The sequence below is a fragment of the Sesamum indicum genome, linkage group LG5 (genome assembly GCF_000512975.1).
Source record: "Sesamum indicum cultivar Zhongzhi No. 13 linkage group LG5, S_indicum_v1.0, whole genome shotgun sequence".
Taxonomy (NCBI): domain Eukaryota; kingdom Viridiplantae; phylum Streptophyta; class Magnoliopsida; order Lamiales; family Pedaliaceae; genus Sesamum; species Sesamum indicum.
In genome coordinates this window covers 1,378,416-1,396,036 of record NC_026149.1, presented here as the reverse complement: position 1 = coordinate 1,396,036, position 17,621 = coordinate 1,378,416, and the positions used below count along the sequence as shown (strand labels likewise).

The 17,621-nt window shown below is 37.6% G+C and overlaps 4 protein-coding genes across 5 annotated transcripts in view; 2 read left to right on the top strand and 2 right to left on the bottom strand.

Moving 5' to 3' along the window:
* The window catches only part of LOC105161567 (mitochondrial uncoupling protein 1), a 3,622-nt gene extending 872 nt beyond the window's left edge, over positions 1–2,750 (top strand). The window contains exons 2-9 of the mRNA XM_011079299.2: positions 324–542; positions 620–698; positions 885–1,018; positions 1,120–1,218; positions 1,328–1,432; positions 1,607–1,681; positions 2,170–2,256; positions 2,372–2,750. Coding sequence (XP_011077601.1) covers positions 324–542; positions 620–698; positions 885–1,018; positions 1,120–1,218; positions 1,328–1,432; positions 1,607–1,681; positions 2,170–2,256; positions 2,372–2,407 — 834 coding nt within the window. The 3' untranslated portion in view covers positions 2,408–2,750. The remainder of the gene's footprint in view (positions 1–323; positions 543–619; positions 699–884; positions 1,019–1,119; positions 1,219–1,327; positions 1,433–1,606; positions 1,682–2,169; positions 2,257–2,371) is intronic.
* On the bottom strand, positions 3,257–7,136 carry LOC105161566 (ataxin-3 homolog). Its single transcript, XM_011079298.2, has 3 exons — positions 7,002–7,136; positions 5,808–6,142; positions 3,257–4,122 (listed from the first exon to the last, which is right to left on the bottom strand). Exons 2-3 carry the CDS (start codon positions 6,066–6,068, stop codon positions 3,544–3,546), a joined length of 840 nt encoding a protein of 279 aa, XP_011077600.1. The 5' UTR covers positions 6,069–6,142; positions 7,002–7,136; the 3' UTR covers positions 3,257–3,543.
* LOC105161565 (OTU domain-containing protein At3g57810) lies at positions 6,072–9,985 on the bottom strand. Of its 2 annotated transcripts, none has more exons than XM_020693941.1 (9): positions 9,898–9,985; positions 9,593–9,759; positions 9,353–9,509; positions 9,115–9,202; positions 8,817–8,898; positions 8,400–8,505; positions 8,248–8,302; positions 7,701–7,754; positions 6,072–7,169 (listed from the first exon to the last, which is right to left on the bottom strand). In XM_020693941.1, exons 2-9 carry the CDS (start codon positions 9,627–9,629, stop codon positions 7,032–7,034), a joined length of 717 nt encoding a protein of 238 aa, XP_020549600.1. In that variant the 5' UTR covers positions 9,630–9,759; positions 9,898–9,985; the 3' UTR covers positions 6,072–7,031. The 2 variants fall into 2 exon arrangements, with proteins under 2 accessions (XP_020549600.1, XP_011077599.1); XM_011079297.2 differs by having other exon boundaries at positions 8,817–8,880; positions 9,898–9,979.
* LOC105161564 (acetyl-coenzyme A carboxylase carboxyl transferase subunit alpha, chloroplastic) lies at positions 11,184–16,875 on the top strand. The gene is made up of 14 exons (XM_011079296.2): positions 11,184–11,326; positions 11,412–11,622; positions 11,748–11,800; positions 12,535–12,884; positions 12,989–13,063; positions 13,291–13,398; positions 13,562–13,722; positions 13,942–14,056; positions 14,140–14,294; positions 14,536–14,587; positions 14,667–14,735; positions 15,061–15,138; positions 15,228–16,350; positions 16,431–16,875. The coding sequence occupies exons 4-13, from the start codon at positions 12,543–12,545 to the stop codon at positions 16,347–16,349; spliced, it is 2,277 nt and encodes a 758-aa protein (XP_011077598.1). The 5' UTR covers positions 11,184–11,326; positions 11,412–11,622; positions 11,748–11,800; positions 12,535–12,542; the 3' UTR covers position 16,350; positions 16,431–16,875.

The window sequence follows — 17,621 nt, the reverse complement described above, 5'->3', positions numbered from 1 at the left end:
TGTAGTGACTTGTTAGATGGTATTCTCGTTTGACTGGGGGGGGGGGGGCGCATATCAGCAAGGTCCGAATTTTATTGTCGGTTATCCTTTTATATAAACTTGGTCTATAATTTTGAGGTTTTCCTGGCGAATTAGATGAAGTTGCTCTGTTTCTGTTTGGTTGTGTATACTGGAATCCTCATAGTCGCCTAGGAATTTTTTGAGAAATTTGATTTTGTTGTTTTCCTCCATATATTATGGTCATCTGAGAGTTTTGATATGTGAATTGCATATCATTGGTGGAGTGCATTTTTTAATTTGCTAATTTCACTATCTGCATGTAGATATGTACAATCCCATTGGATACTGCCAAGGTCCGTCTTCAGTTGCAAAAGAAATCCATTGCCGGGGATGGGATGCCTTTGCCAAAATATAGGGGATTGTTAGGAACGGTTGGAACTATTGCGAGGGAAGAAGGGCTGGCTGCACTGTGGAAGGGTATTGTGCCAGGGTTACACCGTCAATGCCTGTTTGGAGGTTTAAGGATTGGTTTATATGAACCTGTATGTTTCCTCTTTGACTTTTTCTTTAGATTAGAGTTTGTTTTGCTTCAGTGGTTTTTGATTTCTGTATTTGATAGGTTAAAACCTTCTATGTTGGTAAAGATCATGTTGGAGATGTACCATTGTCAAAGAAAGTTCTTGCTGCACTCACAACTGGTGAGAACATACTGCTGATGGTTTGCCTTCCTGTTACTCCCTGGCTTAATATTGATGGTGCAATATGCTGGTTCATTTTTTATGTTTGAAGATATCTATATCTGAAAGCTAACTCTTGGATATGAAGATAAGAAGAGGTATTTGGGAATGTTAAGAATTTTAAATGAACTATTAAATATCAATCAGGTGCCGTAGGAATCGCTATAGCCAATCCTACTGACCTTGTTAAAGTACGACTTCAAGCTGAGGGGAAACTACCCCCTGGTGTGCCCAGGCGTTATTCTGGAGCTCTAAATGCTTATTCTACGATTGTGAGACAGGTCATGCCTCTGAAACCCTGCTTTTGCTTCCTTGAGGTTGCTCTTTAGAAAATGAGTATCCGACTTGATCCTCTTGGATTTAATCTTCATTAAAAATTTAGGAAGGAGTTACAGCTCTGTGGACTGGACTCGGACCAAATGTTGCACGCAATGCTATCATAAATGCTGCTGAACTAGCCAGTTATGATCAAGTGAAGCAGGTATGACGACACTTCATCTGCTTTTGATTTTCATGTCCTCTACTTTAGACTAATTTGTTTTGTCTTGTGTTTTTTACTTATCCTTTTTTGTGTTTTAATTTCCATACAGACAATTCTGAAAATCCCTGGGTTCACAGACAATGTTTTCACCCATCTCTTAGCTGGTTTAGGAGCTGGTTTCTTTGCAGTCTGCATAGGCTCTCCAGTTGATGTGGTAACTTACTAAAGTGCACCTCTTTAAATGCATTTTTTGTTCTGTTCTTGGAAAATTGACAGATTCTTTGAGAAAGACTGGAAGAGATGGTAGGAGATTTAGAGACAGCCAAAAAGCTTTTTGTGTGTTTTCCAGAGAGGCCTGCTAATTAACTTGGTTGGCTCTTTGTGGCAGGTCAAGTCAAGAATGATGGGAGATTCTACATACAAGAGCACACTTGATTGTTTTGTCAAGACTCTGAAGAATGATGTGAGTTTCAATTTCTGCTGCCCCACACTCTTATTTTCTAACCCTTGCTTGAGGTTGAGTTTAGAAAAAGTGAGGGTGCAAAATTCTCATCTGGCTTGTCTGCAAAACTTGATGTCCATCTTGGAAAGAAATAAAATTTCGATTTGAAGGTATCTCGAGACTGTGAGGCTGTAACATAGCTGGATTGCAGCTGTGGAAGTGTACCCTTAAAGTTGCATATCTGCAAAAGGAGCAACTTAACACTCTGATTTAACATTTTTGCCTTTCTTATCACAATTTTATGGATTAACCATTTCAGCTTGCACTCTTATTCACTATTATGAGGGTCAACTTTGTAACCTGAATTTCTGCATATAACCATTATCTCGTGATTTATCGAAAGAAGGAATGTTGTTCATGTTGATGTTCTTTTCATAAACTGGGTTCAGTCTAACCAGCATCTTAGTTGGCTTTGATTACATTACGCTGTCAAATGTCATGTTTTGCAGGGACCTCTGGCATTCTACAAAGGCTTTATCCCCAACTTTGGACGGCTTGGATCATGGAATGTAATCATGTTTTTGACGTTGGAGCAGGTACTAATCTTTCACAACTTTGCTTCAAATACGAACCTCTAAATTTTTCTTCTTTTATCCTTTTCACTCTCCCTAAACCATGGAATTCATTTTCTCATTTCTTGCTCACTTGCAGGCTAAAAAGTTCGTCAAAAATTTAGAGTCGTCTTAAAACAAAAGAACAGAGCTTAAAAGCCATTTGTGATAGCATTATACTTGGATTTCTGCAGCCATTAGGTCTCGCTAGAGGAAATACTATCCTCTTCTATTGTTTTCACATTGTTTACAATAAATTAAGTTAACTTGCTACGTGAAAACAATTGAAGGCATAATGCAATTCAGAACGTGCCTTCAGTTGATTGTCATTTTCTTTTATTTCTTCTGAATTCGTATTGATCAGCTCAAGAATCCTCCTGAGTTCAGCTGCTTATGATTTATCATTAATCACTGTAATGACCCCCCTATCAGAGTTGGCAATAAAATTGGAGGTAGCAGAAACCTCGTTGAATTATGAATCTGCTCTGTGATCTCTCATATATTCATTATTTTTCCTTTGAAAATTTTCTGAAATTCTCTGCATTTGATTAATTTGCAAGCTAGTATCCATTAATTATGAAATCATGTGAACATAGGCTCCTGCTGAGCTTATGCCAAATTCTTAACCATATAGCTTAGAGAGAGTTAAATCGTGAGATGTTCTAATTTTTGAAAAGTTGTTGACGTGGTGTTGTGGAACTCCTTTTTTCTGAACGAATTGGTTCCAGATGCTATCGTTTTAAATTTCAAATACATCCAACTTCTTCATGTAACCATTGTTTTCTTTTTTTTCTCTCTTTTTTTTAAAAAAAAATAAATTCTTCCTATTTTAGACTATCTACAATTCCAGGTAAGAGGACCAAAATACCAGAAAGTTTGTTTCAGACATGGAAGCTACTTACCAACATGACAAAAATCAACAAATACCCGCACCAGTTCAGATTATAAATCAGCAAAACGAAAATAGAACATAAGACATTTGGGATGTCTAAGATGATGATTGCTCTGTTGATTTAGATACTTACATAGCTGAATGCCTACTATTTAATGATTCAGAACCCGGAAAATGCAATGCGAGAAACCTTGACTTAGTAATTGATAAAGGCTTTCAACTGTATCTGGTTTAAGAAAAGGTGGTATAATCCCCTATATCATCGTAGTTTTCTGATAAAAGAAGTTCTTACAGTTTCTTTTCAAAAGATATAACAATGTACATGCAAAAGCGGCGAGCAAACAACTAAGAGTATCGTTGCTGAACTTGGACGTGTCATGTCATGCTTTTTCTGAATCATTGGTCTTCTTTTCATTTCCTGAGTTGCCAGGATGCGTTTCAATTGCTTGAGACGACTCCATCAGACTGGCAGCTATTGCAGCTTTCAAGTCTTCATCTTCATCATCTACAAACGTTTCTGCCTCCTCATACTGGACTCGGGGATTAGAAAGCTGTTGCGTAGTACTTCCTTCAAGCATTCTAGATGCTGAATTGCATGACTTGGTGATCCTCTCTGCATCTTCGGGCAATAGCCACTGCCCGTAGCCATTGGAAGTTTCAGAGGATGTCATGGGACACTCCTTTGGAAAATTTCCCCTTACCAAGAAAATACTCCAGCCAAAGCCCTTCAAGGAGTCGAGGTAGGCGGAAAGGTAAAACTTTGAGAGGTGCTCCGGTGCCGGGTATAGGCTGTCAAAATTGTACCACTCTCCGTTCACTTTCCTGATACAAAACCAATGGTCCTGCAGGTGACAAATAAAGGCATTCTCCATTTCTGGGTCTATCTGAGCAGGCTCAGCCACGGGACTATCCAGGGGAATTACTTGCAAATCCCACACTTCCAAAGCTTTTTGTAGAACCTGCCACCAAAAATATCATATACTCAGTACTTGCTTCTGAAAATTGGTTTGGGAAAAAGCAGTTCCAGAACACGTGTCCATGAATGTAACTCCAGGTGGGTTTACAAAATAACTTGCGATGCAGAGAGGTCTACATGGAATTATGGTGCCTAAAACTCCTACTACCCGGCCCTAAAAAACTCAGTTCCTCTGTTATTAATAACAATAACAGTTCTAACCTCACGCATATCATTAGAAGAATAATTAAGTTGATTCTGCTCTTCCATTTCTCAAAGACATCTTCCTCAGATCAAATAGGAGGATACCATTCTAAGACAATAAAGGAAAGCTTGAATTAAACCAACATAACAAAGTAAGGTAAAAAACGCATTTGATAATCTGTCAATTATACTTCCACATGCATACAAGCATACATATCAGCTAATCATCCATGGAATATAAATTAAATGCTAAGCACCTGCAAGGAATTAATTCTGACAGTACCATGGAAAATAAAGAGGCCAGTTTTGAAGTACTATATGGAGAATTGATGCAACGTTTACTTCTCCTCCTTAACTTCCTATTATGATAGCATTATTACTAGATATTTTGAGAACAGCTTCATAACTCATGTACAACCAATGTCTTGCCACACATGCATGTCCCCTGTTATTGGGTTAGTACTAAGAGATCCAGATATTCATGAGATTAACCAAGGAAATTGATATTTATTTGCTAATGTTTGCTAAAATCATTGCTACTATGTATGTGATATATGAAACTTGAAATGCAAGCTTTCCTCTTATTCTTATACAGACATTTATTGAAAAGTATACCACACCCCAGTTAATGCAATCTAGTCATCCCTATACATGCTTGAAAGTAGCTTGCTAAGAAATGACAAATTGTTGGGTTCTATTAAGTACAAAAGACCTAGCAAAACCTACTTTATTATTAGCTTCCTTTACCTCATTCATAAAAATGCCATATTATACAGAACGTCCTGAGCAATGAGAGAAGCATGCTACTAACCTAGGTGTAACCTACAAGAAATGTTGTAGTTTCCTTATCCAAGTCATAGCTTGGATACATATAAAGAACTGCAGAGGTGCAAAATCAGCTTACTGAGATTGTGACGTACATTTTTTTCAAGACAAACTGAAATGCCAAATGGAGGCAGAGAATCACTAAATTTCCATTAAAAATTCCGACAATTCCATCAGTAAACAAGACATTTGAAGAAAAGTATTCTCTGCGTACACAATAGCAGGTTGACTGATATACAAAACTCCAACATAATAGGAAAGATGAAACTTTACTTTTTAAAGGCACGATGCTGTATATATCATCCAATCATAGGCATGAAGGTTAAATTATTATTATCCCACGACTGGGATAACCAAGCGCCCAGGAATGCTAAAAAAGAAGTCATAAATTGGACTAAACAATCAAGTCTTTCACCAAACATCAACAAACGGAAAAAACTGAAACTCCTTGCTAGAGCATAGAGATAAATTCACCAATATCATCACTGAAAAAGAAATTCCATCTAAAGAAACCGTATTCAAAAAGATCTAATTCTCTACAAGGAAAAATTTGCGAAACACACCTTAGACGAGATAAAGTCCATAAAAGAACACGACGGATAAGCAAAATCGTGAAGGAACTGCAGTGGAGCATGCTCTGAAAGAATTTAACAGTTATACCTGGATGCTGAAGTCTCCATCGAGAGAGACGTTATGCGAGAGCTCAGGGAGAAAATCTCCGGTGACGGAGCCGAGCATCATCTGGCGCTCGGTACGATCTAGATCGGACGCCAAGGCTGCCAAATCGAACTCCGAGAAAAACGGACCCTGCAACACCGTGTTCACGCAATGCACAGCGCATAGCTTCGACTCTTGTACCTCGTGGTACAACATTCCTCCATTGCTCGTCCCCCCTCCTCCTGCTTCCTGGCCACTACTCATTTATCTCTCTCTGCCGCCGTAAAACCCTAATTTTTGCATATATCGTTTCGTCTTTGGGTTGGTCTGCGTTTCACCTATAAAATTTTCAGCGACGCATTGAGTTACATTGGTTGATGAGGAAGTGGAAACTGGAAAATATAGTTATTGCTCTATGGTTTTCATTTGAAACCACACGGCACTCTCAGCAAGGGAAGTTTGCCTGTTTGGGAAATTGCAATCGCGGTCCTCATTTTATCACTAATTTCACTCATAGGACAAGAATTTGGCAATATTATCAGAGAATCCCAACACACTTCCTTCACGTTCTTCTTTTAACAAAAACACCTACATCCACTAAGATTATTTTTTATTTCATATTTCTCATTGGAACAAAATAAAGAAAAACAACAATCAATCACATCCTAATAATATTGGTGCTGAAGTTTTATATTCTTATTCTAATGATAATCACTTTCATCTTTCTTGCTTCATATTACTTCTTTTCTTCAGAAGAGCAAAAGTCGAAATTCTGATTTTTTTAGTTTAGAAATGCATGCATTTCACATAACTCAAATGGTAGGTTGAAAAGAAAAACCCAGAAAACGTTGTAATCCTAGACAATGCAAGCATAGAACGAACAATATCATCAAAAGAGAAGATTGCGGCACATTATGTCTTCCCTTCTTCGGCGTTCATTGTATAGACATTCAGTGATCTCACAGTGCAAGCGACATTCAATGCCATGCTGATCATTCTCAAATGCATGATATTTTTCTTCTAACATTAGCTTATACAGATTAGCAGCTTTATAACAATCATATAAACTAAAATATATTGGAAAAATAGCATGAGAATGAAAACATAACCAACTCGTTTAATTATAAGAACTCTAGAGCAGAACCTAATTAGACTCCATAACTATTATGAGTTGCCTTATTTTAGCAGAGTTACTACATCTGTGTCCGGACTGTGGCGAATGTCAAGTCACACAAGTAGATCATAATGGTTTTTGCCGGTGTAGAGTAGTCGTACGACTTCTCGAGGCTTTCCCTTCTTTGAACCTTTACGAAACTCAGATCCGTATTCTTGGATAGGAATGAAACCAGTTCCCCACCCACCATGCTGCAAGTTCAAGGAACACAAGCATTTGAGAGATCACAACTCATAATCAATACTCAGAGTAATAGGATTTCACAACATCATTCATTATCACAAAATACTTGACATGCTGTCACAGCAAACTAAACTGAGGATTCATGTTAAGTGATAATTATGTGACCAAGTAAGAAGTTCTATTGTATTAATATTAACTAAGTTTATCAACTAAACACATTTTGAAAAATTATAGATCCCCCACGTAACGTCATCATCAAGGAGGATGTGTTAAAAGTTCGAAACAAAGATCTTCCAATGCATGGATGATTGTTCCTTAGGATTTATCATCTCAACCTGCTACTGGAGCAACTCCAGGAGGCATTAACTTGTACAAACTTATTTGTTCCGAGGGATAGACTGATTAATTGGCCACCATGTAACCAAAATGTGAATCCTCTTGCTTCAACACAGAAATCCAGTGGCAGATGTGCACTGGTCCTAAACTTAACAAGCCCTAAAACATTCAATCTAAACGTATTGGTTGTGCAAGAAAACTACCTCATGTTCTGGAATGTATACAACTATTGGCTGGCAGCACAACTTCGATAGCACCTAACGTTAAAGAAATCCATTAGTTAGCAGGAATAACTGAAACAGGTTAACAGTGAAATCATTATGAACAGTTTGTAAAGCTATTGAACACTAAAACTTTGAAGCCCTTGCAGGAGAAAAGAGATTGGAACCTCAATTTCTTTTCTCATCACCTATTTAAGTTAGAAATATGAAGCAAGAGTAGGTATGAGAGAAAAAGAGGGTAATAGAAAAATTAAGAAAACAGGGAACCTTGCCAAAACAAGGGGGGTAGGAGAGGGAAAGCAGAAAGAGGCGAACATCATCTCATCCCTCTATCATCCGTACATAGTTCAGACATTGGTAACATGCCATAGCAATTTTCTTCAGGACTAAATAAAAGAAAACAGTTATGATTTGCCATCTGACCACACTAGGTCAGAGCCATTGACACCCACTCGTAACAAGGGAAATGTTAATGCGAAAAAGATAAAACCAAATTTATGGATTGAGGACAGCAACATATTATACTAACCAGAAGTTCAGCCTCTCCACCCCAGAAATCCGGCCTTCCAATGCGTTGACAGTAACTGCAAAGGCACTTTAAACTATAAGTGATTTCAAACATCACCTGGAATAGCACAATCCTAGAGGAAATCTCCTCCATCTAATAAAATGAGACCTCACCGCCTCAAAGGTTCATCAACGGTTATTGCAACTAATGCTTCTTCGTATTGAAGACGCTCTTTGTCATTGTCACATATAACTTCTTTTACTGCCATCCGTAGTTCATCTGCCATTAACTCATCATAAGTTTCCATTTCGTGAAGGACTATATTGGAAAGCTGTAGATAACTATATGAAACAAGAGAAGGTATGGGATCCATTGGCACCTTAGCACAGTTGCAGAAAACATGACGAGAAAATTTTGATTCATGTGCTTAGCACAATGCATAATTCATATGAAGAATTCACTGAGAGATTGTCATGAAGAATACTTTTCAGGGTAAAGACATCAAACCAAAACTAAATGTAATAATGATGAAATCTGGAAGAAAGAAAAGGAAATAGATATTTGGATATACCCATAGGCTAAACACGGACCTGCACTCTCTCTCTCTTCTCGTGGACCAAGTGCCATGCCCTTGTTGACAGCCATTCCTTTAACCTGATCCCAAGAAATGAACTCAAAAGCCAAAAAAACAAGAGTGAAACGCAGAAACAGGCATCAAAATACACCTACTGCTGCATAACACAAGTTCAAAGATCATCCAACCCAGCTGCTACTAAAACTCAGCATGTCAATAGACCAAGGCTTAGTGGGAGGACGTGCACTTTTTGACTTTTACAGCTCAGAGAATTCAACTCTTAAAATGCTAGAACAGACAGATTTCGGCCATACCAGGGCACGGAACAGGCAGCGGCCATCACCAGTAACTTTCTGAACAGAATACCTTTCCACTTTCTTCATTGCTGGCGAACCTGCACCTCTGAAAGGCAAAACAATCACAGAATCTCAGTTAGCCTACTCAAAGAATCCCTTTTTACTCATTCAGCACCAGACTAAATTCTACCATCAGGTCTTTGGTTAAAAATCAATTGCTTACTCTTAACCCAAAAGAAAAACAAAAACCACTTACAGAGAGGGCCCAATCCTGGCAAAGAATCGAGGCGTGACATTAGGGGAGGGCGCCAAGGGAAGTGGACTGCGAAAACATTGACTGGAAACTGAAGGAACTGGAGAAGAAGCGATCTCGAAGTTGGCAATGCCATGCCTGAGTTGCTGGAGAATAGCTTCTGTTCAATCAATAGTAAGACAGATTATGGGAGCAGAAGGCTAAAATGAGAATATAGTGAAAAGGAGTAGGGCAGCTGCTTACCGTTGGAGAAACCGCCCGGGATATAAGTTTTATCCATTAGGTGTTGGAGGAAATGTCGCGAGAGTGAGACGGCTGCTAAACTCAACCCAAGCCCCTATAGTGAATGGGGTCAGACCGTGTGTTGCGGGAAAGTGATTCCATATTTGCGGCAGTAACCTCCAAGTCGGCTTGTGACGATTTATGTTGAAGAGTAAAAAAGCGTATAATAAGAGAGAAAGGGACTTTTAGCTTGAATGAATTATTGTTATAATTTATGTAGTAAGTTAAGAGTTGTCAGTTGCTAGAAAAATTAATAGATCTCTCACCTATAAAGCACCTAACTTGAACAAATTCGTTTGACTATTCCCATTGCCAACCGCTAGGTACTGTGGCTCGGCTTCATATGATTGTCATCAATCCATGGCTTCTATACTTGTGGGACTCTCCCTCCTTTTTTATTTACTAACCTGCAATCAAAACAAAAACACAAAAACACAAAATATTCCTGCCTTTTTTTTTTTTTAATATGATTAGTGGCTTATTTGGTTCGGATGAAAAATCCATGTATTAGAAAAATTAAAGTAATAATGGATGCATAAAAACAAATTCCTGTTTATTAAAAAAGAATAAATGAATGGAAAAATAAATTTGGATGTAACTAAATTTTATTTCTATTCAAAATCGGGCTGAAAATTAAAAATTAAAAATTAAAAAGACAAATATACATATATAAATATATATTATTTTTATTTACTTATTATCTATACAGACAATTTATTTATAAAAAAAGACCCCTTTTATTTGAGATATTTATATGTAGAAAACTTATTATTTTTATTCTTGTTTGATGTATATTTTTTTATTAATTCATTTGATTTACTTTTTTATATTTTTAATCATTTAGAATTATTTTATTATTTACGTTTTCTTCTAATATAAAATTATAATGAAGAAATTATTAATTGATAAAATTACAAAACTTATTCTTTTATTCACAGTTTATTTTATTTGTATGAGAGAAGTGAAAGTATTTTAAATGGATTTCTCTTTCGATCATAGTATAGTTATATCAAACAATTATATATATATATATTGTATTTTCTCCCATCCCTTCCTCCTTTCACCTTCCGTTTCCCCTTACCTAATAGAAACAAATTGACATGTCTCGTGTCTATTAAACACAATTCAGAGCAATACATTTGTATTATAGTACCTATAAAAGAAAAACTATACTTATCACAATTACCATAATCATCAAACACATGTGTTTGTGTAATTTTTAGTAGAGATTTTACATAAAACTAAAATATTAATTTACAAACTTTGAAGAATTATAATTTTCTAATTCAATTTTCAAATTGTATATCTGAAACTTAAAAAAAAAACATTTTAGAAGAATTTTTAAAATTAAAATCGTCAGGAAATACGAATTAATTTGAACAACCATAAGAAAAAAAAATTATATCAGAAAATCAATTCGATGAATTAGCCTTGGCTTGGAGTGGAGGCTTAGGAAGCCGAGCGTAGAAGCAGCCAAAAGAAAAGCCCCCAAAAACTCTCACGTGACATTCACACCCATGGAAACCTGTATTTCCTAATTATTTGTTTTTTATTTTTTGAAACAACTGGGGATGAGGATTGAGAAAAGCGCTGAGAAACTGCGAGAGAGAAGTGAGTTCAACGCGTGTGTGGGGTTTTAACGGCAAAACCGAAAAACGCTGCTCTCTTATTATTAACAACGCTCCAAGCACACTGGTACGTTTTTTCTCTTTCTCTCTCTCTTCACATAGAAACCATCGAAATTTTTCTACGAATGTAAAAGTTCTTCTATTGTTCTCAGAGTGGCTGTGAATGAGCACAAAGCTAAGCTCTGGGTGACGATCTTCCCTATGCTCCCTCTCTCATAATAACCTCCTCTCTCTCTCTCTCACTCTCCTCCTCTCAATTTCCATAGCAGAGGAAATTGTACTACCTTCCGCCGATCGTTTCCTCAGATCTCCTTTTTATATCGGTGTTGCTCTCGATTGCTGCTGCTTCATTCAATTTCTTAGGTTTGTTTTTTTCTGTTTTTTTTTTAATTATTTGGGTTGATTTTTGCTTATCGAGAATCTGATGCGTGGAAGCTGGAAGGATGTGTTATTTTGTTTTGTTGATTTGGATATATAACTGAATGTAGGTATTGTTCGTTGAGGTACTTCAAGTTACCCGACCCGATTTGAGTTAATTCAGGTAAGAAGCTATGTTATTGTCATTACTTCAGCGGAGCTGAGATTTTTTATTTGTGTGCTTGTTCTACTGAGTGTTGCGTAGAAGGATGAGGTTGTAGAAATATAGATTTTACCTTTTGCAGAATCAAGTTATATTATGGTCCAGTTCCTGTCTTATTGGAGCTCAACACACTGCTAATTTTTCTTTGGCATCCAGCACTCCTTGTTTCTTTTATTAGTTTTAACTTTCAGTTTTATGAGTTTCATGCTTGAATTAGTTGCACATCCATATCTTAGGTCATGCTGAAATTAATGATACCTGTTTGTTTTTAAGATAATTGCTGGAATTAACATAGGTCCAGCATGGGCTTACTGAATTAAGAAATTGAATTCCTAATTGAACAACTTCTCTGTAGTACCTTAGTAAGCTGAAAATTCTGCTTGTCTGGGCCGTTGAAACCTGGACCTGTGAATATTTGTGTTCAATCCCATTTCTCTCACCAACATTTAATATGCTTTATTTTTGGAAATTTTTTGACCTAATGATTTGTTTAATGCATCAAAGCAGACATGTCGAAAGTATTCTGAGAACCAGTCATTTTCTGAAATTGTCCTCTATTTCTCACATGGTTCAATCATTTCTTCTTTATTGCTTCTACTATTTTAGTAGTTTTTTTGGGATGGTCATCTCATTCTCATTCTCTCTCTCTCTCTCTCTCAAAGGGATTCATGATACAAATCATTCTGTTTGAACAGGTGGAACAATGTCTTCCATGACCCAAACTCCAGCATCGTTCACTGGGAATTTGGCTCCAAAACCTACTGCTTCTGATCTTCTCAGGAGCTCAAGTAATGGTGTCTCTGGTGTACCCCTTAAAGCCCTTGGAAGAGCTCAACTAGGAGCAAGGATGAGAAACTTCAGTATAACAGCGAGGGTTAGGAAAGTGAAAAAGCACGAGTATCCATGGCCAGAAGATCCTGACCTCAATGTGAAGGGTGGAGTCCTTAGTCACCTCTCACCTTTCAAGCCTTTGAAAGAGAAGCCAAAGCCAGTTACTTTGGATTTTGAGAAACCACTCATGGATCTGCAGAAAAAAATAATTGATGTATGAATCTCTTAAAACTCTCTAGTATAGTATCTTTTGACATATATTGTTGATATAGAAAAATGCGATTGCTTGATTCGATCTTATTGCCTTTCTTGATGTAGGTGCAAAAGATGGCAAATGAAACTGGTCTGGATTTCAGTGATCAGATTATCTCACTAGAGAATAAATATCAACAGGTTTAGCCAGTAATATGTGTTTTTTACTCTCATTTTCATTTACAATTTCAACACATTTCCACTTTTATTCCACTGTGAGCACTGCTAGTTGCTGCTTCTACTATCTTATCATGGTGGTGATTTTTTGTGGGCGAAATTCATCATCTAGACTGCAGCTTCAAGTTTTTATGTTATTCCAGTGAGTGTTTGCTGCCAACATTACACATGTTTGTCCATGTTTATTGCAGGCTCTGAAAGATCTATATACACATTTGACTCCCATTCAACGTGTAAACATCGCACGACATCCAAACAGGCCGACATTTCTTGATCATGTCTTCAACATTACTGAGAAGGTCCAATAGTTCTTTCCAATCCAATTCTCTACCAACAAGAATTTTCCATTAAATATAAGTATATTTGCTTCAGAATTGATATTGCTAAGTAGATAGATAGAATGTGGAAGCTAGATAAAATAAGGATGAGAGACCTTAAATCTTCTCATTTATGCATGTCTAGTTTGTGGAGCTCCATGGTGATCGAGCTGGATATGATGATCCTGCTGTTGTTACTGGACTTGGTACAATAAATGGGAGAAGCTACATGTTCATGGGCCATCAAAAGGGCAGGAACACGAAAGAGAATATCAAACGGAACTTTGGGATGCCCACTCCTCATGGGTATGCATTTAGGAAAGCAATTCTTTATGTTTAGTACTTCTACATGAATTTATGCTATAGCAAAAAAACATTTCATATTACCTAGTTGCTTATGAATAACCCGTGATGATCTAAAACACCCACATTGTGTCGCAGAATTCAATTTTCTAACAACAAACTAAGACTTAAAATGAGAGAATTTGTGCTGTGGCTAATGCTAATAGTAAATATTCTCAACAGTTACAGGAAGGCACTACGAATGATGTATTATGCAGATCATCATGGATTTCCAATTATCACTTTCATTGACACTCCAGGGGCATATGCAGATCTGAAGTCTGAGGAACTGGGCCAAGTACTGTACAGCAATTCTGTAATGTAAAAGTTTTTCTTTGTGACTAAGGTATGGAAATGCCAATTAATGTTATTTGTCTATAGGGGGAAGCTATCGCTCAGAATTTGAGGACTATGTTTGGTCTGAAAGTACCAATTGTTTCCATTGTTATGGGCGAAGGTGGCTCTGGTGGAGCTCTGGCTATTGGTTGTGCTAACAAGTTGTTAATGCTTGAAAATGCAGTCTTCTATGTTGCAAGGTGCTTTTATGCTCAACAGTTTATGCCGTGCTATATACCTCGTATGCTGCTTAGTGTTTTACTGGTCCAGATACCTAATATATGATAATGTTGGACTTTTAATTTCAATTTCATTCATGCTGCCATTTTTCGGTGGTAAAATTGCCTTTACCACCTTAGCAGTCTAGCTTGTATCATCTAATAATGCTCCTGCACCTGTGACAACTTCTTTGACTTGGTCCTTTCTGTTTCCTTGTCTCAGCCCTGAAGCATGTGCCGCAATCTTGTGGAAGAGTGCAAAAGCTTCTCCAAAGGTGGTTTAAGAATGTCGGATCTGGTATGCATGTAAGGATAGATGCAATAGTTGTAACTTGATCTATTTTTTCTTTCCAGGCTGCTGAGAAGCTAAAAATAACAGCAAAAGAGCTGACTAAGCTACAAATTGCTGATGGTATCATCCCGGTAATATTCATTTACGTTTTCCTTTCATTGTTTGCACATGTTTTCTTCTTTTACTACCTTTTCCTTCTTTTCTTTTATGAACTCCCTTTAACTGTATGGTCACTTGTTCTAAGAACACAAGATTATTGGTAATTGTGCTTTGAGCATGGAATTATTCTTCAAAATCGATATTTGGGGAAGACAATGAACACCCTCTAAAGTTTGATCTTAAAGTCTTTGCATCATCATCTTTTTGCACAGTTTCAGTTTTAACAAGTTGACACATACGATTTTAAGCTCTAGACATCTTTGTAATGCAATGATAATATATTTGGCTCCTTCCCAGGAACCTCTTGGTGGCGCGCATGCAGATCCATATTGGACTTCACAACAGATAAAAACTGCAATTCTTGAATCAATGGATGTGAGTGGCACATTAATCAATTTACCTTTTCTGTGAGTTGACGTGTGCATTTATAGATCAGAAACCTTAGGCATATCTCATGTCTGCAGGAACTTGTCAAGATGGATACTGAAACCCTTTTAAAACATAGGGCTCAAAAGTTCCGGAAACTTGGTGGATTCCAGGAGGGAGTTCCAATTGATCCCAAAAGGAAAGTCAATATGAAAAAGAAGGACAAATCCATAGTTCCAATCAGCAAGACTTCAGAATCAGAGTTGCGGGATGAGGTTGAAAAACTGAAAACGCAGATATTGGAAGCCAGTAAATCATCAGTAGAGCACCCAGGGACAGGATTAAAGGAAATGATGGAGAAACTGAAAAGAGAGATTGACTATGAATATGATGAGGCTGCAAAAGCTCTAGGTATGCAGGACAAAATTTTGATGCTGCGGGAAGAAGTGGCAAAAGCAAGAAATCATAATGACCAGCTTGCACATCCTGCTCTGAAGGAAAAGATTGATCACCTGAAGGATGAATTTGACAAGAATCTTCCCTCAGCTCCCAATTACCCCAATCTGAAATATAAGCTTGGTATGCTGAAAGAACTATCCAAAGCTTCGAATCTCACTAAGAAGAGCACCACGAGAGATGAATTGAAACTTGAAATTAATAAGAGGTTCAGTGAGTTCATGGATCGGCCTGATGTAAAACAAAAGATTGAGACACTGAAGGCTGAAATTGCTAGCTCAGGGGTGTCAAATATTGATTCAAAGCCAGAGCTAAAGGAAAAGGTTTCGCAGATGAGTGGAGAACTAGAGTCAGAATTTAAGGCTGTTCTTAACTCTATGGGTCTGCAAGTGGTCCCTTCAGACTCGGAAGCTTTGGCAAAAATAAATGCCTTCGATGAAGAAGTTAATATGACTATAGATGATCTTGTCAATTCATCGTATTTGAAAGAAAGGATTGAGCTGCTAAAGACGGAAGTCGAAAAAGCTGGAAGTAGACCAGATGAAGACTCAAAAAGTAAGATTCAGGTTTTGCAGGCTGAAATCAAGCAAGCAATTACAGAGGCCATAAGTTTTCCAGAATTAAAAGAAAAGTATGAAAGGCTGGCAGCAGAGATATTAGAAACCACCAAACCTTCAGTAGGATCAAATGGAAGTTCTGGTGACGAAAATACAGAAGATTCACAAGTCAATGTCAATCTGGAAGCTAACCGCAGCTTTGTTTGATGTAAGCATGCATATTTTTTGGATTTTGTCGTGTCAATTTCCATCCTTTCTCATAATTTTGTTATGAACTACAATTCACAGAAGAAGATTGTGGGAGAACCTGCTGCTTACTAGTATTCAGTAATAGCTTCGCCTGGAGACGACAGGATTCTGACTTTGCAAGACATGAACTTGCCATCAGAGTTTTGCTTGTTCAGCTTGATTCCCGTTTCTCAGCTATAACCCGTGGTTGACATGGCTTCAGTGTTTCGACCCTCTAAATTATGTCATTTTAGCTCAGTTGATTGGCTGAGTTTCCAGCTGATAGAGATAGAACATTGTATAAATCACTTGGGTTTCAAAAAGAATCAAGCCTATGTCGTGAGTTCGTAAGTACTTAATGTGAGTTGAATTTTCATACAATTAGAGTGAATGGATTATATAGAATGCGTTTCAAAAACCTTTAATAATCTGTATGGAAGTCTGTAACTTCAAATTAAAGCTCAAGCTATTTCGGAATTAGATATGCCTACTTTGCTTGCTTGCAGTGCAGTGCCAAGGACTATATATGCCTTCATTTCTATCATTTTTGTGATTGTTGACAAATTGCAAATAAAAAATTAGTAGCAAATGTAGGCAGGTATGTGGTGTGAAGTTGGGGGACATGCTATTATGTCCCAGAAAACATGTCATATGCAACAAAAGAAACGCATTCCCGAATGACAGCTTTCTATTCTTTGCTTAACCTTACCCAAACTTCTCCAGATGCCACTTATGATTCTTCCAGCTCTAGGTACCCCGCCCATTAATGAATTGTCCGACCAATCATCACCACTGTTCCACAGACCTAAAAACACCCAGCCGCAGCACGCCACCAGAACCACCATAGTCTGCATAATCAGACACCCATCTCGCTTAACCCCAGAGCCATCATTGCCGGGAACACCAGAAAATCGGGTTTCTTGATTTTGTGAGTAGAACTTTCAAGGAAGAGAGCAAGGGGTTGGGTGAATGAAAGGTGAAGGTAGTGGGGAAGAGGATGGTGAGGCATGCATATGGTGGGACTCTCCATGAGCCACCAGTGTGGTGGCGGGACGGTGGTGCTTGTACTAAGCTATGATCAAGAAGAGGAGAGAGGAGGGTGTAGGTAGAACAACTGCTGATCAGAAAACACAGCGAGTGTGTGTGTGGACTTTTTGCAACTCAAAGCTGATCTTAGGTTATTTGTTGTGATTTGTCTGGAAGTTAGGAGCTGAAAAGTTGTCGTCTATATGCAACTTCCCTTCTGGGTCC